Source organism: Cyclopterus lumpus, chromosome 14, assembly GCF_009769545.1.
Source record: "Cyclopterus lumpus isolate fCycLum1 chromosome 14, fCycLum1.pri, whole genome shotgun sequence".
Taxonomy (NCBI): Eukaryota; Metazoa; Chordata; class Actinopteri; order Perciformes; family Cyclopteridae; genus Cyclopterus; species Cyclopterus lumpus.
In genome coordinates, this window is record NC_046979.1 from 15,788,200 (window position 1) to 15,801,419 (window position 13,220).

Here is a 13,220-nt window from a genome sequence, read left to right on the forward strand (position 1 = left end):
TCAATTTGTCTGTCACTCACTCCAGCTCAGCCTGTTATCCTGAAATAACGGGCTGAGCTGAAGCTGCACTGCTCTCAGCTCTTTAACTCGTGGAAATAAGGCCGTCGGTTAAGGAGAGCGGTGAATGGTGGTGGTCTTAAACCATAACTGTTAAAGAACCAAATGTATTTGGCAGCTGTTTAGCAGAATATAATCATTCAATTTTGGTTATATCACTACTTACTGTACACAATCAAAGACCTGCTCCTATTTAGTTTCTAAGTGCAGGTTGTCATACGGAGCAGCTGCCTCGGCCGTTTCAGCATTTGTGGGGAAAGAAATTGCAGCCTTTTCATAGCCAAGATGAGCTAGTCTTTTATTTATTTATTTAAACATATAATACTTGTTGTTTTGGACTTGTTGTCTTCTTTTTACCCCTATATGCCCTATATACTATATTTTGACCCCTATAAGGAAACATACGTGTAATGCAAAACATGAAAAGATATTGTTGAACTTTGCTACTCACTAAATTATGTGATTACGCTCTGCAAAACCTTCGTAGGAGAAGAATGTGTAATGGGGGTGGGGGGGGGGGGGTGGGGGTTACATCTCTCATCCCAGATGACCACAAAGCTTTTCACCAGATGAGGCTCGTCTGCTCAGAGAATTTTCTTCTAAATGGATTATGAGTCAATATGTTCAATGCTATTCGTAGATCAGTCTGACTGTTGTTGGGTAACATTTATATTTCCCTCAAAAGGTTACTTAAAACCAACACACAGTTTCTAACAGATGATTTTAAAGGAGAATCATCTCGGTGCTGTTCAGATTATGCTTTTTAGCAATGCTGACCTGAGAGGATGTAATTGATTGATTTCAGTGCTGATAAATGCATTCACTAGTATCTGTGATTGTGAATATTTTCTCAAAGGGAAACCTTGTTTTTTCATCACTGGAACGTCGTCAAGTCATTCTGCACATGTAGCTGTAATGGATCTCACAAGCAAGCAGAACATCCATCATGGCTCCAGACACAAGTCTTTAGAGCACAGTTGGCGGCACCTTAGAAACATTTTGTCCGGGCGGCCCTTGAATGTGAGAGGAAATGCATGCATTATATTTCACTTTGATTTCAATAGCCGACAATTAACCCACTACTCAACTAATGCGACCTCGTAACAAACGTCTACCAGGTTAAGAATGACAACTTGCAGAAAGCTAGTTGCATGGCAACTAGTGGCACCTCGCAAGTGTCATGGGAATAATGTTTTGCCAACAATGCTCGTGCTAGTAAAGACAGTTAATGATTTTGGTGAACAACTCTCCAGTTTAGTGTGGATACGGTGCTCAAGGAATTCAATGTTCAGCATTATGAGACCAATCCCAAATCCCACCACTTCCTGTGCAGCCCTCAATCATACGCAGGCTCTCTAAATTGGCATTCCATCATTAAAACTTTGAGAACCCCTATTTTAGAGGACAACTGGATTCGTCTGTCAAAATCCATCAGATATAGTCTTTTAGGATCATTTTAAAAACGCATGCAGGTCTGGTAGATTGGATTTTGATGCTTATTAACTGGTTGTGGGATAAAATAGCATCAACGGATTCTTAATTTCTTGCTTTTGTTTGTAGCCCGTAAACTGAAGAAGATTGGCCAACAGAAAAACCCCGAGGAGGAACACCTTATGAAGGACCCTACAGAAGTCATCCAGAATTTCTCTCCTAAATCAGGCCTGACCTTCAACTCCCAAATGGTCTTCCTCAACATCCTGGAGTCCATTGAACCCGAGGTGGTGAATGCAGGGCACGACTACGGCCAACCAGACTCTGCTGCCACTCTGCTTACCAGCCTCAACGAGCTGGGAGAGAGGCAACTGGTCAAAGTGGTCAAATGGGCGAAAGGATTGCCAGGTAGGACGCGATTTGATTTGCTAAATGCTTCGCTGTGTTCACCAGCTAGTCACTAACTGTGTCTGTCTGCCGTTTGGTGCTGGGCAGGTTCATGACGCTGTCGATCGAATCAGGGAGAGTGAATCAAAACAGCAATGTTGCAATCCATAAAACCAAAACAATGAGCTGAAAGACGCTAAAAGGCTGCATAGAGCTGAGGGGATTCTCTGACGGTTTGTAACTACGAGTGACCCCTTTGATCTGTTGTTAATGTGACTATCCTGATTATAGCAGCTTTAGATACTGATTGGAGTCAGATCATTTATCCGTGTATGATGACAAACACATGGTTCCATCGCATTTGAGCCAACCTGTGACACAATGCAGTGAACCAGCTCTTTTGTCAAATTTTTCAGCTGCTGATCTTTAATCGAACTTCACACAAGAAATAGAAGCTGATAAAAGTGAAATGAAAAACTGATATAATGGTTATATATATTAATGGTATAATGGTTAACAAATCAAAGTTAAAAAAGTTGGAACAAACACTGACTTGTTGAAACGTGTAAAAAAAAAGAAGAAACTAATGCAATAAAGTAAATAATTAAAATCAATTTTTAAATAATACAATATTCAATCAAAAGCCAGACTAAAGCTGTTAGTTTGAAGTTTATATTTAAGATCAACACTGCCCTCAGACCCTTTGGTTGACCATTGTCATCGCTTAAAACTACAAGCTGCTTCTACAAACGTTAAGAAATGTTGTTTCTCTCTGATACTTAGATCCTATAACTAATATTTCAGTTTAATCCTGGTTAACCTGTTTAAAGTTTTATTTTGCATTTCAGTGAAAGAGCAAATACTCAAAACACTGATGGAGCAATTTAGACAACTTAAGTTATGTGAACAAGACTCAGAATCAGACTCAGAAGTGTTTATTGAGGTATGTTGAACATATGAGGAATCTGACTTGGTGAAAGGTACATAACAATAAACATAGACATAGAATAATGACTTTCTCTAACATTGATCCTCGGGCAACCTCACATGTTATTTTACAGTATTTTGAGAAATTATCTTCTGAAACAAATCAATAGAACTGTCTGCCAAATATATAAAGTAGAAGACAGATCAATTAAAACGGTCAATGTGTTCCCTCAATGTATCAAAGAAGATGTTGGTTATCACTTTAATATGAATGTGACTGCACAATAATGTGCGGTTCTTCTAGTACAACATATTTCTTTGAATGTTGTTTTATGATTCTGAATCTGTGTCCTTAGGTTTCAGAAATCTCCATGTGGACGACCAAATGACCGTCATCCAACATTCATGGATGGGGGTGATGGTGTTTGCTCTGGGATGGAGGTCTTACAAGAACGTCAACGGCAAGATGCTTTACTTCGCCCCAGATCTTGTGTTCAATGAGTATGTACAACTCTTGAATTAAATTGTGTTCTCTAAAATGATTTAATCAGTGGGTGACCAACATGCTGTGCTCCTCATGATATATAGAGATCAGTCCCAGGGACTGTCATCCATAATACAGACTTCTCTTTCTCTCTCCATTTCTCAAAACACAAAGACATCTCTAACATTTTTGGGAGGCTTTTTTCTTTTTGGATCATGTTCATCCAATTCCCTCCTTATGTGTTCTTTTGTCAATGTGAGATTAAAGAGTTGACAGCATTCAAACTCTCACAGCTTTGGTGAAGATGATTCAGCTCTGAATATTACTCATGACAGACAACAGTGGTCTGTGTGAGTGTTGGTGAGGAATATTAATGTTTTTATTTAGTCCCTTGAAATGTTTACTGCCATGGATCTGTGGAAGTAGAACATGTAAGTTGATCTTTAAATCAATAATTATTTCTTCAAAAACTCAAGTATTTAGTGTGTTGTGTTAACTGCTCATATATATTATGTTGTGTTTTTTATGAAAAGTGTAATTCATAACAGCAGCACTATTTAAGCTATACTCCCATGCATTAATTATTTATGTTTCCTTCATGTGTAATGTTGTTGTCCATCTACACAGTAACCAAACAAATGAAATCAAGTCAGAGGTTTGTTGCTGATAACTACCGTCCGTCATATTTTAAAATGTATCAAATTGATGTAAACCGACACTACATGTCCCTTGCTATATTCGTTTTTTCATGCAAACTACAGTAACAACATGTTTTAGCATCTCTGTGGAATTTGCTTGGGCGAAAACCCCAATCTGAACGTATATTTATGAATATAAAAGGTTATTAACTGGAAAGTATCTGGCTTGATCTCGAACTGACAGGATAAATCCGGGCAGTGAAGTAAAGGAACGAAACTGCTCATTTGAAGCAGCTCAGTTGCTGACAGACAGCAGTGGTCATACTGGGCAGCTCCCAGTTATGATTGCGTAACTTTAAGAGTGGGAGAAGCAGGGTTTTGCCCTGAATAAATACAGCTTTAATTCAAGTAGTTGTTCAAATTATCCATGCAACCAAGTGTAAGAAAATATGAAGGCAAGGGGCAATGTAGACCTCCGCCAAGTGAAATGGGTTCTTCTTCGGCCCTTGCTCCATGCTTCCACCAAGGTTCATGACAATCAGCACCAGCAGTGTTTCTGTAATCCTGCCGACAAACAAACTGAACCCAACACATAACCTCTTGGGGGAGATAATAAAGCCATATCGTCCGTAGCTCTCATTGAAGCAGCTTGCAGTGGTTTGCTGAATGTCACACCTCACTGAGTATCTGGTCAGATTCTGTGGATTAGTATGTAAATCTAAAAATACACACCGACTGAAAAAGCTGTCACAACTTGGCTCCGAGGCTGTGACAAATACGGCAAAGACACAACAGCTGATTGGAACGTAAAGTGATTATTTAAACTTAATAAAGAAATAGTTAACATTATGGAGTGTGGCAGAGTTGAGAATGTAGTTGGTTTCCTCTCTTTTTCATAACCTTTGCTCGAGTCAAAACCCACATCTTGGGAAAGTTTCATGGCATGGTGGAAACTAATTTATTCTGCTGTTTATTGAGGTGTGGTGGATGAGTAGTTCAGATTTTGAGGGTTGAATTTGGGCTGATGGAGGCCATGTAAGTTCGAAAGGTAGATAATTTAGGCTATTTGAAAGAAATTTAGCATAAAATGTGAAGTGCTCCTTGTCATCTTTTAAATGAGCTGCTTAACACCACCTGCCAAGCCAAGTCTTTTCTCCCTAGGAGGGGTAGAAACTCAGACACAGTTCTTAAGTCAGTCTCCAATTACGATGACTGAGAAGGAGGAGATTGTCGGGCTTTTTCATTGAACTAAAAGTGCAGGTGTACTAGTTATATACCTCACCTACAATTATATCAGGCATACAGTTATCTGGTTTACTTTAATTGTTATTAAGAATATATTCACATGAAAGAACGGATATCTGCTGTGATACTGATATCTCATACAGACATGTTATCTATTTTATAGAGGGTTGTGTCGGCTTGTATCCAGAAGCACGCTATCATACAGACAGTTTTAGCTCCTAGTAGAACTGGCTAAAGAAGTAGTTTGACATTTTTGGAAATATGCTTATTTGTGTTATTGCCAAGGGCTACATGAGCAGATTGATAGCCTACTGCCTAGCTTAGCATAAGTTCTGAGGACTTTCGCTGCTGCTGGTCCAGAGGTACTAGATGGCAGAGGTTGTTAACTCTGGTCAGAGCCAGTATTTATGCTAAACTAAACTAAGCTAGGCTACCCAGCCTCTGGCCATAGCCGTATATTAACCAGTGAGACATGCGACTGGTATCAATCTTCTAATCTAACTCGTGGCAAGAAAGTCAACGAACCAACTAACCGGTTAACTAAACTTACATTTTGTAAACTGTTTGGTTGCTTTCAGTCAGAGCTGACTGCCGATAAGGTGTTCTGCTGTATGAGCCGATGCAAATCACAGAACAAGTGTTTCTACAAAAACTTTTTCAAGCTAGAAAGTTCAGCCATCAGATTGGATATGCAGTTTGAAAGTCACATATTGTGGGCTACATAGCACTTCAAAGACGGCTGAGCAGTAGCTCTGATCTTTGATTGGAGATGGGTGTCAGTGCAGCAATAACAACATCATCCCAAATGTGTAAAACTATTGGATTATACATGATCTGTGTATGTTATGCATGTATACCATTGCATATCTGAAACTTTGCTTTGCTTTCCAGAGAGATGGGGAACATTCAGGTCCACCTAGCTCTACTGCATTTATATCTCCACAGCATAGGAATATGTTGCAAACTGTCTCTTGCCTCTGTGACAATAAAGGCAGAATCGTTTTATCACACTGAATAGAGGTGACAAACTTTGAACACGATGCCTGTTCTCCCAAGTTTCTTCTCCCAGTAACTGAAGATTGTTCATGCATGAAATATCCCATCACAGCTTTTAATATTCCACTATAAATTATTAGAACATTTTTACTGAACTTTATTGCCATTTATAAAGGAAGAGATTCTGGTGCAACGGAGTTGTGTGTCTTAAACATCTCACTCCAAATGTCAAAGATCACACGGCAGAAATCTGTATTGTTTTAAAGATAATTCAGTGCCAAATATCCCATTACACCATTAATAGATATGGATCTAACCTCTGACATGCTTTCCCATTTAGTAGTTATTCATTACAGAATAAATGTCCACGGTGTTAAGCAATTTGTTCCTTCACTCGAGGATTTGAAAGTTTCCTCGATTTCACATTTCTGATCCTGACCTTTTTTAAATCTGCAGACATCGGATGCAAATTTCCACAATGTACGAGCACTGCGTACGGATGAGACATCTTTCACAGGAGTTCCTGCTGCTGCAGATCTCCCAGGAAGAGTTCCTGTGCATGAAGGCCTTGCTCCTCTTCAGCATTCGTAAGTAATGTCCCGTGTGCCGAGCATCAAAATGCCAAAACAAACCACCGTGCTTTACTTTATCCCCGAAGTGGACATGCAGGGGAGAGTCGACTGCTGAGCGTGTCGTCAAAACCGTGTTTTTCTGTCGTCACCAGTTCCAGTTGAGGGTCTGAAGAGTCAGAAGTACTTCGATGAACTGCGTCTCACCTACATCAACGAACTCGATCGCCTCATTAACTATCGAATGGCGACCAATTGTCCTCAGCGGTTCTACCAGCTCACCCGACTCCTGGACTCCCTCCAGATGGTGAGACGCGCTGCTTCAAATGGTGTCAAGTTCACGGTTGTTCACATGTACTCCTTCCCCCGACAGAGGGAAAAGGTAAAGAGTTTAAAGACATCTGAACATGAGGCTGCATCCTAGGCGAGCCCGGAGAAGCGTCCAAAGCAAGAGTCATTCTACAAATTAGCTGGAAGCATTTCTTGGCTTTGCATGCCATTAAATGACATGGGATGTGTGCTTTAATATGGAAAATTGCAGCATTTCAAGCCAATGCAAGCAGAATCTTTTTTAGAAAAAGAAGTTTAATGGAGGAGTTTGATGTGATTGTTCCTTTTGTTTCATATGTTTCTGAGTCACTGGATAAAATGCACTTTTTGACAAAGGATTTAATGATCATTTATTTGTGTTTCTTCTGTTTCAGACGGTAAAGAAGCTCCACCAGTTTACATTTGACCTGTTCGTCCAGGCTCAGTCACTCCCCACAAAGGTCAGCTTCCCAGAGATGATTGGAGAAATAATCTCAGTCCATGTACCAAAGATGCTGGCAGGTTTGGCTAAACCGATCTTGTTTCACGAGTAGAGGGATTTTTAATTGCTCAAAAAGGGACTCATCTGACTCCATAAACTTTAACAAAAGGTACTGTTTACCTACATCTTCAGTCTAATAGCTCTTAGCCCTGTCCTGTAATCATTATGTGGTTGCTCAAGTGTTTTTGACTGTGTTCCTTTTAGCCATAATTGAGATCGTTTTTTCAAAACTGTTAAAGCTTTTATCTGAGGCACTGGCAAGGCATCGCCTGTTGACGGCTCTGCTAGTGGACGGTTTGTGTTTTCAGAGATTCTGCTTTACATACAGCGTAAGTCTGTAAACAGCAACCAAAAAGTAGCAGGGTTAAAAACATTTTGCATGTGACTTTCATTACACAAATGACAAGGTATACACAAATACTTAAAAACAGAGAGACGGCCCAAAGAGCAGATGAGAATTGGATCACAGAAAAAAAACTATGACTAGTTTCCCATCAACTTCCCAAAAATCTGTTTTTCTAAGTGCCGCCTTCAGATGCACCTACTAAGTACATGCTTGTGATATTTAGAGTGGTTATTACAACTCGTGAGGCATTTAAGTGCTTAAGTGCCTTAAAATTAAACAATGTATTCCAACTGTAAAACCCAAACTTGATGCGCTACGTCATCATTGTTTACAGTGAACCTACAATATTAGATTGTCCTGCTGTGTGAGTGTCCAGTAGTTTTGGTGTTTCAGGTCGTTACGGATAAAGTGTCGTGTCTGGACATATGCTGTCTTAATTTGAAACTAAATGAAGCCAAGTAGAGTATTGGTTACTGATAAGGAAATCCAACTTTGAAATGATAATAACATCATTCTTACTACCTCTTGGGCTCACATCTCACAAGTTATGTTACTGAATATTTAGCTGAAGTAGTTCTGACCGCTATCAAAGGCAGCTGCACTATATTTGTTTTTATCTGACTGTAAAAAATATGTATGCAAAACTGTGTTTAACCAGTATTCAATTTAAATCACTTTTATTGAAGTTTAAAATTCACAATAAAGTCAAAGACTTATTTACTTTGTCTTCGTGAAGCACTGTGAACAAGGTGACAGGCGATGTCGGGCTGTGGGGCAGCTGTTGTGTCCGGCAGCACCCGTACCACCAAAAACGTCCCATTTTAAAGGGAAGATTCACAACCTCAAATCACGGTTGATGGTGAATGTCATTGATCAAGGTAATGCGTTTCCCCCAGTGGGTGGCGTGCTATTGACGGAGAAAGCAGAGTTCACAGCTCCGACATCTCTCGTTCTTCCTGAACCCAGTGGCATTGTTTGACGTGGGTGGAGTAGTTGGAAGCGAGAAAGAGCCGCTGGCTGCTCAAGCCTGGATCTGTAGTCTCGGCCTCCGGGCCACGGCCATGAGGTGTGCTCTAGACGCTGATACGAAACACAACTCCCTAAATCAGTTGTAAGCTCCATTGTGGAAATAAAGTTAACAGCAACAAAAAAAAAGAACACAGAACTTTCTTGTTCTCTTCGCTTGCATTGCAACAGTGAAAATGCAGCAGAGAGAGGTCGAGGCTGCGGCTGCATTAGCTGTGCAAGAGATTATGGCAGGCAGGGATCCTGCTCGCTTGCAATGCATTCTGGTAAATTTAGGCACTGCCAGCACGGCTCGGCGAGCATGGGAACTGTGCTTTCTCGATAAAAACATTAGCGAAAGGGTCAATTAACCACATGCACCATCAACACTGAATTGGAAATCCATATAAAAAGGTGGTAAACCTTCTCTGCAAGCATAACGAATATTTCACCTGGTCATCACTATTTGCTCTGGTCTACTTCTGAAATCAAATATCATGCATGATCTGTACAATCCTTAGAAAATACAGCATAACGAAACATTTCAGCCGTGTTACGGTCCTTAAAGAAACAACCGGAGTTCTATAATGTTAAACTCGGCCTTCTCACATCACATTGGCAGCAAATGTGTATAGCTGTTTTCTTTATGTTACTAATTCTAAGTCTTAAAATATATAGTAGGTAAACTTGTCAAAGCAGGTACTTGGCATTAGGGTAATTGTAGAAAACTGGACTGTTAGTTTGGGTACTATTTATCCACGGCACAGCTCCAAAATTATTGATAACCGAGTATTCGTAGTGATATCATATCTTTTTTTTTTTCTGCATGCCAAACTATGTCTGTATAGATATTTAGAACGTATATAACCCCCCAGTTTGTTCTGCAACAAGAACTTGGAGACCTGTAGGGACACCAGACGAGAGCATGGCACCAAATACAGGCAAACGCTGTATGAGAACGTGGATGATTCAAATAGCCAGCGATCTCAGATTAGGGCAGTCGTGTTCCAACAGGACAACAAATGGAAAATTACAGCAAAAATTATAACTGGATGGGTTTCAGATGTAAAATGTGAAAGTCCTTGACTTGTTCTGCCAAAACTCAGAGATGAAAACCAAGAAAGAAATGTGAAGAATGCCTTGAAGATAACCGATCAAAGTCACTTGAGTACAACTGTTGAAAAGCAATGGAGTGAAATACAATTATCAGTTTTTGTATTTGATTTAACAAACATGAACCAAGGCACTTTGTACACACATCTCGGTCTACTCGATGCAGAGCGTACACTTCACTGAGGTGGCGTCTTTCAGTCATTGAATTAGAAGTGTAGCACATTCACAGTCCGACGCAAACAAAACTTCAAATTTGCTTCTGTGCTACATCCTGCGGCGACGTTTCATAACCCTGTAAAGTCAACACTTTTTTTTAACAATTCCACATTTTCCCCACATGCTCGTAGATGCATGCGTCATGTGATTGTTTAAATGTCGGCATCGTGTTTCGCTTTACACAAAGCAATGCATGGACTTCCATGTGTAACTCCAAGTACCTGTCTTTTTGTATGCTGACCGATGGCGTCAGCCTTGTTCAATGCATGGGACATCTGTCAGGAGGCATAATGCAATTTTGTTGTACAGTGCAAAGTGATTAGTTGACTGTAACGGTCATTTTTCTGTGTTTTGTAACTGATTCATTCATAAACTTCAGTTGAGCGTTTAGAGTACTTTACTTGATCTGCAGCAATGAATGTCTTTGTCTCGTCTTTTTATACGGTCTTTGCAATGTGAACAGGGATGGGGGAGAACATGGAAACCAGTAGCTGTAGACATGTTTACCCCACCACAACAGCTGATTATAGTCCTGACACTTGAATCAACGAGTGTGCTGTCATTTGAGAAAGCAGCAGTTCAGTGGGAAGTTAAAACGACACAGAAAAGATAAGAAGGTTATGACTAAAGCAGTAAAATGATTCAAAGTATTTTATCAAGCACATAATGCACTATATTGTAAGACTGATGTTGCAGCAACTCTTTATCATTTAAATTAATGCTGGTTCTAAAGAATGTTGTGTTTTTTTTAATGCTGTTTTAACTTTTATTATACATTACACATGGGGAATTTGAAGGCACTTCCAGTGCCGGTGAGTCATGCACTTCAATGAGCCACCTCGTTGCTCTTATTATTTTTGAATACTAATATGATTTAAAATCACAGTAAACTACAGTGTCTGTATTATGTGAATTGAAAAAAGCTGGAATGTGCCCAGTGTACTGGATTTTAACCCGATTCTTTGTACATGCTACAGTAACTGTATATATATTGATTTGTTTAATGTCTGTTTTGGTGTCCCAACACTTGACTTTTAAAGTAATCTCTTGTATGATTTTTAACTTGTGTGACTTGGATATGTGTGTTTTTCAAATGTGTAAAGCTGCATCATCTTTTAAAGGCCATTAAACAAATTCAGACTCTTTGTTTTAATTATATTTGTACAAGATACTGTAAAGTAGTGGCGATGGCGTGTCATCATATTATCTCCAAGTCCAAATGGTTACGTCGTCTTTGAAAGAAGAAAAAAAGAGAGACGCTAGGAACAACACAGATTTGAGACATGAAGAGGCTCCTATTGAATTGTAGTCGTATGGCTTCTAAACTGCTTGAATTGAGAGAGGACAATAAATATCTAACAGTACAATCTTAGTAACACAGATAAATGTGCCGTATAGTTAGCTGGTAAACTAAAAAGGTAGAACAGATATTCATCCAGTATAGATGCCTTCCCAAAGAAGAATATGTTGCCACTAAACACATGTGTAGTTCAGCTTGGACGTCAAATAGGTGGGACCGTGGGCGTTTTTAAAACATCTTGCTCCTTAAATTGTATGCATTTCCTGTTGAGAAAGAGTATTTTAAGTGAATACAGATAAAACCTAACAATCACAAATATGACCCATGATCACTCATTTTGCTCATCAAAGGAACATTGTGTATGGTTGGGTTTTTGCACAGATCAAAAAGTAATAAGTGAGATGGCTCTTCAAGTATGCCAGAGGGGATGGACTGGTTGGAGACACTGGAGACTGAATGCTCGCAGCGTGTGATCTGGTGTCGGGTCCAGACTGAACAACAACTCTTGAATGGACTGCCTGAAACTTTGCACAGTAACTCAAGGTCGCCACAGAATATAGCGGACTGATTTTATTGGTCCTCTGACTTTTCCAGTGATGCCTCCGGCAGGTTGGCATTTGTGGCGACAGCTTTGGGTTGGGTTGCCATGGAGAATTTAGTAAAAATAGCCTATTTATGTTCCTGTCGGGATGAATTTGGTAATTTGTTTTTTTTTTGATTGACGGTCTGTGTCCATGTACGAACACAATATCTCAGGATCTCCTGAAGGGAATTTGACAGACGCGTCCGTCTGGATTCAAGGATTAACAGATTAGATTTTGGTGGGCAAAGGTACCATTCTCAAGATATCTTGGGAATGCCTTTAAAATTGGGTCAAACATCCACTTGGACTCGAGGATGAATAGATTTGAATTTGGTGGTCAAAGGTAATTTCTACCTCACAAAACAATTTTTGGACCATAACTCAAGAATTCGTATGGTATAATTTCCCATATATGTCTAATAAAATAAAGTGATGACATTTTTTATGGAAACTGCAACATGACGGAGGAATACGGCCGCGGGTAAACCCAGCTTTGTTTGTCGTTGCTACTTTTATTCTGGAAAACAATACTCCCTTTTCTGTCATTTTACCTCTTTTTGTTCATTTACATTATTTGATTTTGCCGCTGCACAATTTCCACCACTGTTGGATTCTAGTTAATTCATCTTTGCATATTGATTCCCCGTTTCGTTTACATTGTCCTTGTGCTAAATTAAGATAATGACTCATTTCAAACATCAGCTCACTGACTGAGGAGATGGGACTTTAAACATGCAATAACACAAACAGGCTGCACGGTGGTGTAGTGGCTAGCACTGTCGCCTCACAGCAAGAGGGCCGCGGGTTCGATTCCCGGTCGGAGCGGTCTTTCTGTGTGGAGTTTGCATGTTCTCCCCGTGGCAGCGTGGGTTCTCTCCGGGCTCTCCGGCTTCCTCCCACAGTCCAAAGACATGCTGCAGGTTAATTGATCTCTAAATTGCCCATAGGTGTGAATGTGAGAGTGAATGGTTGTATGTCCCTACATGTGCCCTCGATGGACTGGCGGCCTGTCCAGGGTGTCCCCTGCCTTCGCCCTATGTCAGCTGGGATAGGCTCCAGCGCCCCGCGACCCTAATGAGGATAAGCGGTATTGAAAATGGATGGATGGATGG

At 40.1% G+C, this 13,220-nt stretch overlaps 1 protein-coding gene across 2 annotated transcripts in view; it reads left to right on the forward strand.

Moving 5' to 3' along the window:
* The window catches only part of LOC117743283 (androgen receptor-like), a 43,008-nt gene that overhangs the window by 11,442 nt on the left and 18,346 nt on the right, over positions 1-13,220 (forward strand). The window contains exons 4-8 of one of the 2 annotated variants that reach the window (XM_034551162.1): positions 1,618-1,896; positions 3,159-3,303; positions 6,622-6,752; positions 6,890-7,041; positions 7,439-7,504. In XM_034551162.1, the coding sequence (XP_034407053.1) occupies positions 1,618-1,896; positions 3,159-3,303; positions 6,622-6,752; positions 6,890-7,041; positions 7,439-7,504 (773 nt within the window). Of the gene's footprint in view, positions 1-1,617; positions 1,897-3,158; positions 3,304-6,621; positions 6,753-6,889; positions 7,042-7,438; positions 11,405-13,220 lie in introns of those variants that run through there. The other variant, XM_034551161.1, reaches the window with a different exon arrangement.